Here is a 15,081-nt window from a genome sequence, read left to right on the forward strand (position 1 = left end):
AAGTATTGTTCTCTTTGACACATATATAAGATCAGTTCTTGGGCCCTCCCCCCCCCCAATTGTCTCTCTGGTACCTAGAAAACCCAGAAATTTTATTTCCTCACAAGTTTTCTGTTTTTGTTATTTGTTTTCTTAGCTGTGGAAGAAGCTAAACACACAGCCTGTCACTTACCTGAAGGTGAAGCTGTTTTTTAAAAATGAACTGAAATGTACAAACCAGAAAAACCTCTTGTAGGATTTAATAAATTTATAATTAGCTTTAAAATTTCAGGGGTGCCTGAGGTGGTTCAATCTGTTAAATGACCAGCTCTTGATTTTGGCTAGGGTCATGATCTTGTGGTTCCTGGGACCAAGTCCTGCATAGGGCTCTTGGTATCCTCTTTCTCTCTCTCTTTCTCTCTCTCTCTCTCTCTCTCTCTCTCTCTCTCTCCCTCTGCCCCTCCCCCACTCACACTTTCTCTGTGTCTCAAAATGAATAAATAAACATTAAAAAAAATTAAAATTTCCTGCAGGGCAATGGGCTACATAAAAAAGCACATATAAGACCTGCCTATTAATAGGATTCAGTTATCTATGGAGCAACATCCTATTTTGGATATGTGGTCTGTTAAAGCAAATAAACAAAACAAACAAAAAAACCCACAACATTTAATAATGTCACTGAATGAAGAAGGAAGGGATGAAAGAAAAGATGCCAAACATATTTCAAGTTAAAGCTATGCAGAAACACACCTATAGGGGAGCAGAAGTGATGTGGAGCGCATATTCATTTGATTCCTCTGTAGGTGACTGAAAATTGTTCCTACTGGCAGGTGTGCTTAAAATATGCCCGGATATTTGTGTGAATTACCCAGACAATTAAAGAAACTTGGTCCTCAATTCTTAAATATTCCACAGTAAATGGTACTCTGCCAACATACCCTTGATACTTGTTACAAACCTGGGAACATATGTTCCTGGTAGAAGCATGTACTTGACGAATCACCCAGTCTGCTCCTCAGATAATATGCAGCTGCCAGTGGGTGAAAACCTCAATGTAATTTAACTATGAAATAATATCTTTATTATTGTTTCAGGGAAAAATCATAGGCTAAATGGAAGTAATATTTCTATTTATCTCTATAGAACCTAAAATCTAGGACATGAATAATTTTCAACTTCAAAAGTCTTTTGTTAAAAAGAAGTAGATACTGATGATTTTTTAAAGTATTTTGAGGGAAATATAGTAGTGTAAAATCTGTAACTATAAGCGGAATGTAACATTCAAGTTTTTTTAATGTTTATTTATTTATTTTGAGAGAGAGAGCATGAGCTGGGAAGGGGCAGAGAGAGAGTAGAGAGAATCTCAAGCAGGCTCTGTGCTAACAGCACATGGGCCCAAACTCACGACCTGTGAGATCATGACCTGAACCGAAATCAAGAGTTGGAGGCTCAACCAACGGAGCCATCCAGGCACCCCTAAGAATGTAACATTTTTAATTGAGCTTTTATTTGATTACATTCTTGGCTGTGCTTGATCATGATCCTTCATTTTAACTGGGAAAACAAGGTTTTAAAATATATGAAGAGAAAATACTCGATGTAGCCTTGGATTTGTTTTATAATGGAACAGCTAAAGCATTAACTAAAACGTAAATGCACCACCAGACCTTATAGATTTCATGGCATTCAGTCCCTTTAACTCTACATTGTGTCTGTTTCTCTTGGTATTCCTAGTGGTAACCTAGAAATTAGGATTGTTTTTAATACTCAGTGAATATGTGTGGCATTGTGCACACCAATACAAGATTTTGTAGTTGTGTAAGTATCAATTACTGATTTTGAAATCCTGCCCGGTTCTTCTGTCCTTCCCCCAAGGAAGACTTGATCATTCCCCTTGGTCTGCCCATCCTAGATTGCTCTTTTTATGTCTATCATAGAACTTGTAATATTTTAGAAAATATTGTTGTTTATCTTTCCTAGACCTTCTTTTCTTGAGGACTGGGGCTATGTCTAATTCTCTTTGGTGCTTAATGACAAGCCTAGGAAGCAGAACATATTTGTTGATAAATTAATGTTTGTGCTGTGAATAAAATGCAACCTCAGGACCTCCTCAGCAAATGCTTTCTGTAAATTTCTTTAATAGTAGTACTTTTTAAAATGGATGATCAATTGTTTTTCTCTTTTGGAAACCCAGAGTGCTTACCGTGTACTATTTATGAACATGTCTTAAACTTTGTCCTAGTCTTATTTAAGTACAAGTTTTCATTTTCCTATTAAGTTGGAAGTTCTTGAGTTTGTACATAATATGTGTTTGCCTTCTCAGAGTGCTAAGAACAATATCTACTGTGCAGAGGTAGCTAGTACATATTTGTTGGAATTGTTATAATGTAACCACCTGAAGAAAATATTTGGTACTAAATTTGACTTTTGTTTTCCAAATGTTTTTTGCCTTTAGAGCATGTGAATTGATTTTGGTTTATACACTAGTGAGATATCTTTGCAGGCCAAGGCAGATTTTTTTGTTTTCATTTCAGATAGGTAACTGATAAGGACAGGTGCAAGTCTGGTTGTGCTGCCCTATTATGCTACAAAGTGTGGGAAAGTTTTGTGCTTGTTTAATATTATTCTTATATTCTTGAATCATTTATTCAAGCATCAAATATGGTGGAAGCTGTATAAGGATGAAAGTTGGTCATAGGTTCAAAAGCAATTTTACTCATTTCCTGCCTACAAGAATTTAAGAACAGACCTTAGTTGGTTGGGTTTCAGTTTCCTCTTAAATTTAGATAATGCTGCCAACTTTTTATTTTGAGTATCAAATGTGACAGTGTTTACAAAGTGCTTATTATAAAATAAATGTTGGGCACCTGGATGGCTCAGTGGGTTAAGCATCCGACTCTTGATTTCGGTTTAGGTCATGATCTCACAGTGCATGGGTTCGAGCCCCAGGTTGGGCTGTGCACTGATGCCTGCTTGGGATTCTCTCTCCTTCTCTCTGCCCCTCCCCAACTTGTGCTCACTCGCTCTCTCTCTCTCTCTCTCTCTCTCTCTCTCAAAACAGATAAACTTAAAAAAAAGTAAAAAGAAATAAATCTTACCTATACTTTATCGCCCTTATGTTGCTTTCTTTTTAAGTATTCAGTGAGGTGAATTATATGCAGAAATCAGGATCTTGAACACATTCAAAAACTTCCATAAGATGTAAGCATTTTTCAGACTTGAGGACACAATAATGTACTTTGATACTGATTTTGAACCTTCCATCACACCTTCAAGCTGCAGCAGTAATACAAAGGATCTGTGTGGCTTTGGCGGCTTAGGAATGAACAAAGAGGATAAGGGTTTTTTGAGATTTGCAGGTAACAAACACAGGGGAAGTGACCTAAATTATCAGTGACGAGAAAGATAAACCGGACAATTCAAGAACAAGCAGTGTGGTGGGAAGATTGTGGCAAGAATGAGGGAAGAATTATTCTGAAATTAAAACCTCCAACTTGAATAAACCTTTAAATTAGCTATGTATTCAGACGGGGAAGAAGTCAGTCATCTTCCTTCTCTGCAAAATTTCGCAGTGATTGGACCAAAGTATATCAGCAAATATAAAGCCCTTAGGAACTAATAATGGTCATTTAATTGAGCTTTAAAATAAAGGTGTCCTCAATGTCTGTGTCATGGGACTATCTAGTGGTAAGGTTAGTTAATATGGAGTTTCTTTTAGTCCATCCTTGGAAATAGTTAAAAAAAATGGATGTCAACTTAATGAATTTTACACTAGAGTGAATGGTGCTAGCACGCATTTTGTTTGACATGACCACTCACAATATTTTTGCTTTCCTTAAAGGAATGAAATGCTGAGAGTCACAGTGGAGAATACAATTTTAAAAAATCACTTACGGTAAATTAAATAAGGCTAAGAAACTAAGGAGTAGTTTTAGATTAGACTGTTTTTAAAGAACTCTAAAATTAAGCACTAGGAGCTATTTTATATATTTTGTACTCATCTTTTATAAGTTAATGATTTTGATGTTTATGGAAAATCTATATGTCATCATAAAGATAGAAAACTGCAGCATAAAACTACTTAATCTTTAAGGAGTTCTTTTCCATTCTGTACCTTTTGATTAAAGCCATGTAGACTTGCAGATATATATTTCATGCATGACAATTGGGAGTAAACAGGTGTTTTGATTCAGTGGAATGAAAATTGTGGCCTTCCTTTAAAGTAAATTTGAATGCCATAATGAAAATACCCTTGAATGATATCTTTCTTTCCGTTGTCTAAAACAAGAAAATTAGAAAAGTTGGAAAATATGCGTCATAATTCTACCACTCAAGGATAAAATAAAAAAAAAAAGTTTATACCTGTTTAATTTCCAAACCATTTAAGGGAACAAATGATCATGTATTTTAATTAAAATCTTATAATGGTGGAACAACCCCTTCTTAACATAAATGTGATTAATTTGGGTTTGATCATTGGGAAGTTGGAAGTATATCTACTGTTTGCTAGGCAATTTAAGTGTAAAGAAGATTGGCCTATAGTTTGGCTAGGAATAAGTTCAAGAGTGGTATTTTCAGACATCGCTTATTAAATGGTCTTTGCCAAATTATTATTGGTACCATATTTTGGTAAGATATTCACTGTTCATTTGTAGGAGCTCTCAAATGCTGGAAATCACATAGAAAAATTGCGATAAGAGTTAGAGGCAGGGAGGAGGTGAACCCCACCTGGGCTGGGATTGGATAAAAGAGAGTAGTGGCATTAAATTTAGGTTGACCATTGCAGTAATAAGACTAAATGTGGAGGTTGAATTTGGATTTTAGGAAGAGGAAATCCCAGACATTTGTTAGGCAGTGGCAAAAACAAAGACTCTGGAAAATAGTCTTTTTAAATTTAGCTAAGGAACATGTATGTACAAAAAAAGATAAGTTTCAAGATACAGATTTGGGATACACTAGAAGATTCTGGATGATTACATTTCATTTTGCATGCAATAGGGAAGTCTGGATATAGATAGAAAGTAATTTACTAGGGCAGGTAGAAACAGGAAAATTAGTAAGCAGAATAATGATATAATAACTTCATATAAAATGTTGGCAATGGAACAAAGAGAAAAGCTGCATATGAAAACTATTGTATTAGAAGGATGTAAGACTGGGCAAATGATCAAATGCCAGAGCTGGCTGACAGAGGAGTCAGGGATGATTTTTAAGTTTTATGCCTCGTGGGTGACCGAAAGGAAGAAGAGAGGAGGGTGGGGGATGGAGGAAGAAGGAGGAGAAGAAGCATTAGCAGAAGGAGCAGTAGCAGTGGTAGCTATGCTATAATAAACAGAAATAAAAATATCAGGGGAATTATTTTGGGGCCAGAAGGTTAATTGGTGTAGATTTCACCCTGTTGAGACGGCTGTTCCGTTGGGACTAACTATCATGAATATAGTTAGAAATCCATAACTCCATCTCAGAAGTTAAGGCCAGTGATGGATTTGAGAACCACTTATTTAACATATTACTTACGTTGACATGTTATGTTCACGTATTAGCATTTGGGGGTTGATGTGACCAAAGGAGGGAGTAAATGGAGGGCTGAAAAGCTGGGTGAGATGATCACATAGACTGCCTACTTTAATAGAGGAAGAAGAGGAGTCAGATAAAGGTTGAGGGAAATAAACTTCTGCTAATTTATAAATACAAGTGAGAAACTACGAAAATGCAGAATCTTAGAAACTAAAGGTTTGAGAGAGTTTCAGGTAGGAGGAGTAAACAACGCTGTAAAATGCAAGAGTAAATGTACCAATACAAGGCCATTAATGTTGGCAGTTAGAAGATTAACACACAATGAAAAAACGCAGTTGCAGAAGGGAGAGGTAGAAAACCTGTTTACTTTTCCTGGATTGGTACAGATCTTACTACTTTGGTAGGGATTAAATTTCCATTCCATTAGCTCATTTTAATAAATAAGATTAGCTAAAACATATTGCACCTTCTACCCATCTCATATTCTCATTGGGTAAATTGCTATGTTTACTTGAAGACATCTAAATGTCTTCAAATATGGTTTAATTTAGTTTTGTCCATATGTTAGGTTAATTTTTTCCACAGTTAGGATCTTAGGAATGTTTTACTGTGTTAAGAAAGCTAGTATATTTTTGCTTCAAATAGCCTGTATTTGAATTGTCTGTGTTTTCTGTGTTTTTCTGTGTATCTTCACTCCACACTGCCCATAGGCAATAATGTGGCCTTGCAGGATATCAAGGCATTAGAGCAAATAACAGACTTGATTAAGAAAACTTCTTTTTTTTTATATTTTATTTTTATTTGAGAGACGGGGGGGGAGAGAGAGGGAGAGAGAGGGAGAGAACACACAAACAAGCAGGGGAGAAGGGCAGAGGGAAAGAGAGAATCTTAAGCAGGGCCCATGCTCAGCACAGCGCCCAATGCGGGGCTCAATCCCATGACCCAGGGATCATGACCAGAGCCAAAATCAAGAGTTGGATGCTCAACTGACTGAGCCACCCAGGTGCCCCAGAAAGACTCCTTTGCAAAGCTTAGGAAAGGCACATGTCCTATAAAGTATCAAGCCCAATATGAGCATTCTGTAAGTAGTGAGATTTGTAAGGTGATGAAGGATGTCTGAGAACCCCTCAGATCAAAGTTCAGGTATTGGTTGCTGAGATTTGGCAGGGTGAATTGCCACTGATAGTACTATGAGAAGACAGTATTTATGATAAGGCACTTCATTTTTCAACAGATATGTCCAAAAATGGGTGAAGGGGAGTGGGAATTATAAGCTTCCAGTTATGAAATGAGTAAGTCACCGGGATAAAAGGTACAGTGTAGGGAGTGTAGTCAGTAGTATTGTAACAGCATGTTATGAGGCCAGATGGTAGCTGGGCTTGTGGTGAACACCGCATAACAGCAGATAGACCTGTTGAATCACTGTGTTGTATACCTAAAACTCATGTAACATTTTGTGTCAACTGTACCTCAGTTAAAAAAAAAAAAGATATGTATCTAATCATCAGGCTATTGGACTTTTGAAAATTGAATCAGTTTTAAATAAAATTTGAAAAATAATTGCAAGGACTATATGTTTAATAAGATCCAGCTGGATATTCATTCATTTATTTAGATTGATAAATAATTTGGTTTAGAAACATGGCCAAGTTATGGTTCATATCTAAAAATGTAATTTTTAGGAATGAGTCTTAAGTGAGAAATAGGACAGGTTTGTTACATAATTTGACTTCAACCGTAGGTGAAAGAGGAGCCACATATAAATCTGTTATCAAGGATTTAACCAGAAGTTCTTTCCTCCATTCCACTTAGTTACAAATATTTTATTCCATCGGGGGGGGGGGGGCAGAGAGAGTCTTTCATTCAATAGTTAGAGAGACAAATTTAAAGACAAGCACCTCGAGTAATGAAATACGGTAGTTTTAAAATTTTCTTTAAGGCCTTAAGTTAGAAATATTCGGCATCAGATTATTTCAACTACTACAGGTATTATAAAGGGGAAGGGAAGCCTGAAGGATGATGAGAAACTTTTGTTAAGGAAGTAGGGTTGTCTTTATTTACCACAAGCGTTAGAGGGATACAAGTGGGTAGAAAGAAAGAAAGAAGCATCACTGAATTTTGAATTCTTCAAAGTTTAATATCACAGATCAGTCCTTATAATGCTGCTTTTTCTCCTCTAAAAATTCATGGGGAAAATGGATTCTTAACCCAAAAAATAATTTCTCAGTGATAATTAAGTTTACAGCTATTAGTGATACATTAATTATGATTGAAATACTATTTTATTTTGTCTATTTTGTCTACTTTCAGTACAAGGTAAAAATGGTTACCTAGGTAATCTACTGTCATGGTCAAGACTTGTTTTCCAGTGAGTTCCCTCTCTGCTGGTTTTTCAGACAAACTTTCTATATAACAGGTTCTGTACTCTACACTATGCATACATCAATGCTTACAGTCTTCCTGCAGAGAAACTCAAGAGTAGTAGAAGTTTGGGCACCTGGGTGGCTCAGTCGGTTAAGCGTCCGACTTCAGCTCAGGTCACGATCTCGCGGTCCACGAGTTCGAGCCCCGCGTCGGGCTCTGGGCTGATGGCTCAGAGCCTGGAGCCTGCTTCCGATTCTGTGTCTCCCTCTCTCTCTGCCCCTCCCCCATTCATGCTGTGTCTCTCTCTGTCTCAAAAATAAATAAAATGTTAAAAAAAAAAAAAAAAGAGTAGTAGAAGTTCAAGGCAGTTAAATACCCTGCCCAAACCTATGGAGCTAGTAGAAGTAGGATTTGAACCCTACTCTGCCTTCAAAGTCCAACTAAGAGCCTTTATAAATGTTGTCTGTATAAAGCAGGGTGAATGGAAGCAATACACCAAATACAATACACCAAACCAAGAATCAAATCCAAAACTTCTTTGTTTTCAGGCTTTCTAGCCTCATAATATATTACTAATCTCTGTTTCCTTTTTAATTTGCCTTAATGTCTTCTATGTTATAAAAATCCTCAATTAGTAAAACTCCAGATTTATAGAAATAATAAGTCAAGAAATTATTTGCTACATTAATTACTTTTTGTCTTATAAAAAGGATTACTTTAAATATCCCTACTGAAATGTATGTTTCCAGTCAAAATTCAATTAATTTATCTTCTTAGCATTTGTTATTCTATATACTGTCTACATTCACTGCAGAGGTTAAACAGAAGATAAAATACAGTTTTGAATTTCAGAGGACTTGTATCCATGAGCACTGTATAGAATTGTTGAATCACTATATGGTACATCTGAAACACATTGTATGTTAACTATCCTGGAATTAAATTGAAAACTTAATAAAATTAAAAAAAAAAAGAACTTGAACCCAGTAGTGATGGAGGAAATAAAACCAAATAATTAGTAACAAAAGCAAAACTAATATAAGCATACTGAAAATATATGTTGCTCTGGGGGTTAAAAAAAAAACAACTAAGAAATTCCGTGTCAGAACAAGGCATGAAGGGTATGTAGAGTGCTAATGGGAAAAGGAATTAATAGAATGGAAGAAACTATCTATTGTACATGTACCTAGGTGAGCATGATGCCAAGGGAAGTGCATGTACTCTCTTGCTTAAGACATGAGGTTCTTGCCATAAAGTGTGAAAGAAAAGGCTGGGAGGGAAAGAAGATGCCTTGAAAACCATGCTGAGTTATTTTTACTTAAGAGAGTCGTTGATTTTTTTTTAATGTTTATTTATTTTTGAGAGAGAGACAGAGCACGAGCAGGGGAGGGGCAGAGAGCAAGGGAGACACAGAATCCGAAGCAGGCTCCAGGCTCTGAGCTGTCAGCACAGAGCCTGACGCAGGACTCGAACCCACGAACTGTGAGATCATGACCTGCGCTGAAGTTGGACACTTAACCAACTGAGCCACCCAGGCGCCCCAAGAGAGTCATTGATGGTTTTTGACCTGGCAAGTTATGTGTTAGATAAGTCGCTCTGGGACTGATGGGCAGAATTGACCAGATTCCGTAGACAGGAGGCTTGAGTTATTCTAAGCAAGCACTAGTTCTGCCCAAAGTAGATGACAATGGGAACAGAAAGAGGAATTGACAGGAAAGATTATTCCATACTAAGATGTATAGGACTCAGAAATTGAAAATTAAGGAAAAGACTGAGCCTGAGTATTCAAGAGATATTTCAGAGCAAAAAGTCAAGAAAAGAAACTTGTGGGCAGGTAGACAAGAGAGTCTCATGAGGTCACTTTTCAGAAGCATATTCTTTGCTTAAAAAAACAGAAGTTATATCATACTTTTAGAGTGGGTGACAACTGTATTTTCCTTGGCTAGATAAGGAATGAATCCATGTTAACTCAAGAAAGTGTTATATTATGCAAAGTCTATAACAAGATCTGTGTTTATGTCTGTAAAATAGAGTCAGTGATACTTTAAAAGGAAATTATGAGGTTTAATAGAGCTTTATATTGATAATGAGATTCCTGATGGCTTCAGACCATATTAAGTACCACTAATAAAAAGCTATGGTGTGATAAAAATTATTGCTATAACAATACTAGATGGCACTTTATCCTCTTCATTTCTTCTATTGAGTAAGAGGGATAGAATGTGTTGTTTTTCTTTAAAAATATCTTCTGTCTTAATGAGAGAAATGCAAGAATGTCTGTAAAAGTGAGTATCTTTCAGTGGGTTTCTGGGTGCTCCCCACAAAACTGGATTTCTTTTGGTAAGGAAAGGTAAATGAATACAAAGTAGGCCACCGGCATTGTGTACCACAGTTTGTTATATGCTAGGATATATGATGTGCATGTATTATTTCATTTGATCTGTATAGAAAACCCTGTTTCTATAATAATCTTCATTTTACAGATGAGAAGTTTTAAGATGAGAGCATTTAAGTAACTTGTCTCCAAATTAAACAGCTGGTGAGAATTTCTAGTTGAAGATAGTTGCAGTGGGAATTGTAAAGGGCAAATGGATGAATACAACTTATACATAGATATAAGAACCAAACAGCCTTGGTGACTGATCAAGTGTGAGATTGAACAGATTTAAGGCCAGGAGTCTTCTAGGATTCCTCCGGGGTTTCTGGCTTGCAAATAAGGTATAGAGTTGTTCCATCCCCTGGCATAGGGGACATGTGAGAAATACATATGCAAGGAGAAGATGAGCTTGAGCATGTGCCTGCTGTAAGACATGAGTGTGAGATATGCACGGGGATAGACTTAATAGGCTGCTGATTATGAGGATTAGGAGGCTTACAAGACAGGAATGGACTGGAGGTGGAGCTTTGGAGTCATCAGTTATGAATTAATCATAAAGACATGGATGAGTGTGTGATATTGCTCAAAGAGCATGTGTAGAAGAGAAGATAAAAGAGCTATGCGTGACACCCAGCAGCCTTCAGGGGGAGGGCAGGGAGACAAGCTCACAGATGGGACTGATAAGAGTGTCCAGAAAAGTGAAAATCCTCAGGGTACACACGGTTTCATTTTAGAGTTCAATGATGTCACTTCTTTGGGAAATAGCTATTACAATATTGCATCTCCTCTACACCTCTCCTCTGTCCTTGGTGTATTCAGTGGCACATTTTGCATTTCCATTAAAAGAGTAGGAAAAAAAAAGAGAAAATATGTCATTGAAATTGACAGTGCATGATGTATGATTGGCGTGGGTATATGTATACTTGTCTATAAATGCGAGGATAAGTTTTGACACAAGACTGATGAAATCTTCAAACCGACAAGCATTTACTGTTACATAATCCTGGGGGTAGGGACAAGGGGAGAGAAGACCTATTACAGTTCTTTCTTGTACTACTACTTTTATCCCAAGAGTCGGGATGATAGTAACTATGAAAGGTATATGCAGTTGTATATCTTGCCAAAATGTAACCCAAGTAGTCTAAGAAGGAGAAGTAATGTAAAATAAAGGTATCTTGGTTAACAGAAATTTCTGTCATAGAAATTTACATCATTTACACAACAGAACTGCCAGAAGAGGATACCTATGACCAGGATGAAGTAACTCATATTTCTGGAGACTATTTCATGATGATAGGGTCGTGCTAGTTGATCTGCTTCTTCATGTTTATATGTATAGACTTGTAACAAATATGCAGTCTGTTCACTACAGGGTCAATAGACTTTAAATAACCCTCGTGAAAATAACATTACAATCATCTTCAATGAATTCAATTACACTGTGTTAACCTGGAATAAAGTTCCTGGTTTTCTTCCAATTTTAATATAAGGTGAGATGAGAATGTTTCAAAAAGCAGCTAGTAATCATAAACATGTTGAAAATTAAATCAGAAATTTTAAGGAAGAATTATTTAGAAAAATAGAGGGAATATATTTAAAGTATTTGTTCAATTAAACAGTGATAAAAGTGCAAGTTAAGTAGATTCTAGTTTAAAATCTAGAGCAGTCTCGGGGCACCTGGGTAGTTCAGTCGGTTAAATGTCTGACTTCAGCTCAGGTCATGATCTCACGGTCTGTGAGTTTGAACCCTGTGTCGGGCTCTTTGCTGACAGCTCAGAGCCTGGAGCCTGTTTCAGATTCTGTGTCTCCCTCTCTCTTTGCCCCTCCTCCCACGCATGCTCTGTCTCTCTTACTCTCAAACATAAATAAAACATAAATTTTTTTTTTAAAACCTAGAGTAGTCTGTTCAATTATTTTTAACCTCAGAACAAAATTGGTTTTTCTCATTTCAAACTAAAAAAGAAGGAAGCATAAATATTTGGAGTACTATGAAGCCATGGGCTAGCCTAAAATTTATGGTTGACCGAATCTGTACTCCTAAGATATAATTTATATTGCCAGTATTTTTAGTATCTTAGTGTTTGATTGATTGGTAATTTGACATATAAAGTACTTCAAAGCATCTCTAAAGAGTCTTCCCCAAAATGATATTTTTAAGGTAGATCTTCTTGTTTTATGCTTCTCCTTTATTTCCATGCATATTACTTGTTAAATATAGGGGAGGTTGTCTTTGTTCTTTTATCAGGTAAATGGAGGATTGAGTGTTCTTGAATTTATTTCAGTAATACTTTATATCAAATGATTTTTAGAATTCTATAAACAATGCATCGCTTTAAGAATATATTAATTAGATTTTAATTTGTAACCATTGAAGGAGTTACCATCTTTACAGAATAAACACTTCATTCTTGTACTCATTTATTTAACCATAAGTCATTAAATTTCTTTATGAGGGGGCAAAGAATGGTTATTGTCTATTAAAATCTGATTTTTTTATTTGTTGTAGGTTTTATTGGGATTTAATAATGCTTATAATGATGGTTGGAAATCTGGTCATCATACCAGTTGGAATCACATTCTTTACAGAACAAACAACAACACCATGGATTATTTTCAATGTGGCATCAGATACAGTTTTCCTTTTGGACCTGATAATGAATTTTAGGACTGGCACTGTCAATGAAGACAGTTCTGAAATCATCCTGGACCCTAAAGTGATCAAGATGAATTATTTAAAAAGCTGGTTTGTGGTTGACTTCATCTCATCAATCCCAGTGGATTATATCTTTCTCATTGTAGAAAAAGGAATGGATTCAGAAGTTTACAAGACAGCCAGGGCACTTCGCATTGTGAGGTTTACAAAAATTCTCAGTCTCTTGCGTTTGTTGCGACTTTCAAGGTTAATTAGATACATACATCAGTGGGAAGAGGTAAGACATATCTTTTACTTTTTTCAAGCCGCTATATCATGAGATTGTTAACTATCACTTTTAAGATGAACACCTGTACAATGTGTAATAAGTTTTATGAGATTCGAGAAGAAAAATTCTACTTATTCTTTTTGGTGCATAAGTGATGTATTTGTATCTTCAAAAGATATGGTCAAAAAAAAAAGATATGGTCAAATACTGGATTTGAATCAACTGAAAAAAAAAAGTGATTATAAAACATTTGTTTTATGCCAATTAAGTCTCTTTAAAAACAAATCCCCTCTAATCAACAAATGTTTGTCCTAACCAATGCAGTCCCTTCTCTACCATGGGAAGTTTCTTTTTATTTAATATGAATACATCAAGTACTGTCTTTGAACAAAGATGTGTAGGGTCTGATTGCTAATCTAGTTTGCATCATTAGTTCTGTGAGATAATCTGGTTTATATTTCATCTAACACTGAAATTTCAGAGAATTTGTGTTCGAAGAAAAAACTTTGAAAAAGTATTTCCAAGTTGTATATATAGAGACTAATTTCAGCATAATAATTTTCTCAGTGTTATGCTTTGCCTATAATTAATTATTATAGTTTTGCCCTATTAATTCGTTTCAAAATACTGAAAAACAGGATACCCTGGAGAGAAATTATTACATAGAAAACACAAATAGTACAGTGCATAAATACAGTGAATCTGGCCAATGTTTTGCTGAAGAGGGCATCTGTTGTTCTTATGCAGTGGGTGGGTCCTGAAAGGGCTCAGCCAACTGGAGTTTCCAAGGATCTGAGTTAAATGTGCCAACACTGAGCAAAGGAGTTTATGTCCCTAATTCCAGAGTATGCATAATAACCTTTTTGACTTTATTTTCCTTCTAAGTCTGCTTTTTTACATTAATTATAACCTGAATTTTACTGTTTGCATAAAAATGAGGGTCAAAAAGGCCCGGAGTCTCTAAACCAGCACTAATGACAACAGTATACTGGCAATAGATTAATTATTGCTTTAGTCACTACCAAAATGCTTTTTAACATGTTTGGGAAGAATTATGTTTTGGAATTTAGGTTTAAACCAGTCATAGAATAGAAATTCTGTGAACATTCGCTCTGCTTTCTGTGAGACAGTAGCTGTGTTTTGTGTGTGCCTGTCAATGACATTTTGGTTCACAGGATTTCAGAAAATGACATGCAATAATAAAACACTGTGTAAGACACTGCTGAAAGGCATAAAAATGGGCCATTCTTAAAATATGGATATGGATTATATTCAAAATCAAAAGAAGCACGTTTGAGAAATTGGATTCATCTTGTAATGTGTCTCTATATAGCACATTCCATCTAAAATGTAATAAATGTTTGGTTCTTAAAATCTGTTATACCAGTTTGAGATTAATATCAAATCAAGATGATTATTGATAATAATAGTTAATATTTATTGAGGGCTTATTATATGTCAAATGATATATTGTATTCTTTACATGGATTAGTTCCCTTTCCTAATTTTGGTAGCTTGCCCAGAAAACCGGAGTTGGTAAAAGCTGGAGCTGGGATTCTAACCTTCTAATCTGACCCCAGGGCAAATGCTTTTAACATTTTATAACATTATATAACAAAACTGTATAGTTTCTCACTATTACATGCATTCTTTCAATGATAAATACCTTAATATTCCACTGTTTTATAGATTGAGTAAGAAATTGTAGGAAACTTTTCTTAACAAAGGTTGTGTCTGTGCAACATTAGAGTTGAACATTTACGTCTTAAAACATGGTCACAAGCGTGTTTTGTTTTTTTTTAATGAATATCCTGTAAGAAGAAAAGTCACTGATATAAATAGCCAGGCAATTAAAAATACATTGGGCAATGTGACTATTTGCAGTGTCTTGTAGTTTTAACCCAATTACCCTAGGGAGTG

At 35.7% G+C, this 15,081-nt stretch overlaps 1 protein-coding gene across 1 annotated transcript in view; it reads left to right on the plus strand.

Moving 5' to 3' along the window:
* HCN1 (hyperpolarization activated cyclic nucleotide gated potassium channel 1) overlaps positions 1-15,081 on the plus strand; it is a 386,411-nt gene that overhangs the window by 35,813 nt on the left and 335,517 nt on the right. The window contains exon 2 of the mRNA XM_042960321.1: positions 12,747-13,170. Within this exon, the coding sequence (XP_042816255.1) occupies positions 12,747-13,170 (424 nt within the window). The remainder of the gene's footprint in view (positions 1-12,746; positions 13,171-15,081) is intronic.

This window comes from Panthera tigris, chromosome A1 (assembly GCF_018350195.1).
Source record: "Panthera tigris isolate Pti1 chromosome A1, P.tigris_Pti1_mat1.1, whole genome shotgun sequence".
NCBI classification, from domain to species: Eukaryota; Metazoa; Chordata; class Mammalia; order Carnivora; family Felidae; genus Panthera; species Panthera tigris.